The 2809-nt window shown below is 35.1% G+C and overlaps 1 protein-coding gene across 1 annotated transcript in view; it reads right to left on the reverse strand.

Moving 5' to 3' along the window:
* Positions 1–2491: 2491 nt before the first annotated feature.
* The window catches only part of LOC101302016 (F-box protein CPR30-like), a 5284-nt gene continuing 4966 nt past the window's right edge, over positions 2492–2809 (reverse strand). The window contains exon 2 of the mRNA XM_004289327.1: positions 2492–2717. Coding sequence (XP_004289375.1) covers positions 2492–2717 — 226 coding nt within the window. The remainder of the gene's footprint in view (positions 2718–2809) is intronic.

The raw sequence follows: 2809 nt of genomic DNA on the forward strand, positions 1-2809 counted from the left end.
TGTGGTGTTTTACCTTGCAAATTTTTGGTGCTTTATAGTTTAGCAAGTGAGAATTGTGGAACTGAGTGGGTTTTGATATTGGGTTTATGAGGAAATTGTGGATGCAGTTGTTGTATCTGTTCACTTCTGAATGTGTTCTTCCATGAAAAATGTGGAAACCTTTTTCTATCTTTCACTTTGTATATACATAAATAAAATAAGCATGTAGAGTTGAAATGTTGTATTAACGTTATCGAAAATAGATGAATTTTTTTTCATAGCCGTATTTAAGTACGTTGATCATATCAGACGATTGAATTTTTATTTTGTGAAATTTAGCTATTGGAACCATAATGTGCCTACTAATATGGTATAACTTGTTTAGTAGGTTATATGCAAGTGTACAGTTTTATGAACCAACTATACGAAGGAAACAATATTTTCAAAAATCTTGTGAAATAGGATGTGATACGTATGGTAAAATACAGCTATGGTTAAAAAATCACATATTTCTGATAACGTTTGGTCCCCGATAGAGGTGGTCAACCCTATTTAAGCTATGCTTCCCTATGGAGAGCTCTATCGTCGAGAGGTGAACATCCCTACATGAGTGGTTACATATCATCAATGTGAGAGTTTTGTGTGTGGAAAAATCAACCAAACTAGGTCATGTAAGGGTAGGTAAGAGCGTTTTTGTGTAATAAGTAACGTTGGTTTACGGTTGGCCGCGTCGATCGAGAGCCAAACGTTATCGAAAACAAGTGAATTTTTTTCCTTAGCCGTATTTAAGTACGCTAATCATATCGAACGGTTGAATTTTTATTTTGTAAAATTTAGTCATTGGAACCACAACGTGCCTACTAATGTTGTATAACTTGTTTAGTAGGTTATATACAAGTGTACATTTTTGTGAACCAAGTATATGAATGAAGCAATATTTTCAAAAATCTTGTGAAATAGAATATGATCTTTATGATAAAATACAACTATGGTTGAAAAATCACATATTTCCGGTAACGTTTGGTCCCCGATTGAAGCGGTCAACCCTATTTACTCTTATGTTTCCCTATAAATTAAGAGCCCTATTGTTGGGAGGTGAGCGTTCCTAAATTTTTACATGGGTGGTTACATATCATCAATGTGAGAGTTTTGTGTGTGGAAGAATCAACCAAACTAGGTCATATAAGAGTACGTAAGAGCGTTTTCGTGTAATAAGTGACGTCGGTTTAAGGTTGACCGTGTCGATCGAGAGCCAACCGTTATCGAAAACATGTGAATTTTTTTCTATAGCTGTATTTAAGTACGCTGATCATATCATATGGTTGGATTTTCATTTTGTGAAATTTAGCCATTGGAAACATAACGTGCCTACTAATGTGGTATAATTTGTTTAATAGGTTATATGCAACTGTACATCTTTGTGAACAAATTATACAAAGGAAACAATATTTTCAAAAATCTTGTGAAATAAGATATGATTTGTATGGTGAATTACAACTATGGTTGAAAAATTACATATTTCCGGTAACATTTGGTCCCCGATAGAAGCGGTGAACCCTAGTTAAGCTTATGTTTCCCTATGAAGAGCCCTATCGTTGGGAGGTGAACGTCCATAAATTTTTACATGAGTGGTTACATATCATCAATATGAGAGTTTTATGTGCGGAAAAATCAACCAAACTAAGTCATGTAGGGGTATATAAGAGCATTTTCATGTAATAAATGACGTCGGTTTAAGATTGACCGCATCGATCGAGAGCCAAACGTTATCGAAAACAAGTGAAGTTTTTCCTGTAGCTGTATTTAAGTACGCTGTCATATCAGACGATTGAATTTTTATTTTGTGAAATTGAGACATTAAAACCACAACGTGTCTATTAACGTGGTATAACTTGTTTAATATGTTATATGAAAGTGTACATCACTGTGAACCAACTATACAGAGGAAAATCTTGTGAAATAGAATGTGACCGAAATAGTGAAACACGAATAGGGTTGAAAAATCATAAGCTTCCGAAAATATTTGATTTCTGATAAAAACGATCAACACTTATTATGTTTAGACACTTCTAAACGAATTAGTATATCAAAACAAACACAACGGATTAAGTGTTTCTAAAATATTAACTACTCCGCAAGTACAATATTTTTGCTTTTTCAATTAAACACTTCCGTAAGCAAACAATTGTTTCCATTCTTCAAAAACAAAAATGCAAACAATGGTTCAATTAATAATGTTTTTATTAGATAAGTATTATCTTTTTTTTTTTAAAGAGAAATAGTTATTAGCTTAAAAGGTTAAGATAATGAAAATGACCTTTGACCATATGTCAAAATTGCTCTTGTCCAGGTGTGTTGCCTCTTCCATTCCCAAAAGTTCGTCGGGAAAAGAAGAAAAATTAAACAAACCCAGATAAATCATCTCCTCTGCTTCAATTCTGCAACACAGCAATTCAGAATCGTCATGTCATGGAATTCGGTCTACCCTTTCACTCTTGCAAAACCCTCACCCTCAAACCCAAATCCCAGATGGCCTCACCTCAAGTCTCAACCGCCGGACATAGCTGAAGACCTCGACGGCGTCCTCTGCTCCGCTCAGAAACTGGACAAACCTAAGCCGGCTCAAGTTAATCGTGGCTCCAATGGTGGAAAACTCTGAAGCATCTTCTGGAATCAAAGCAGTAGGGCCGAACCTGAAAATTCGAGGGCCTGAGACGAGTTCCAAAAATTGGTGCCCTCTGGTTATTAAAAAAATCAATCGGCCATAAAGAATCAAAGATCCATTCCAAACAGTATAAAACTGATTGGTTTACGATGCCAGACGGTATAA

Source organism: Fragaria vesca, linkage group LG1, assembly GCF_000184155.1.
Source record: "Fragaria vesca subsp. vesca linkage group LG1, FraVesHawaii_1.0, whole genome shotgun sequence".
NCBI classification, from domain to species: domain Eukaryota; kingdom Viridiplantae; phylum Streptophyta; class Magnoliopsida; order Rosales; family Rosaceae; genus Fragaria; species Fragaria vesca.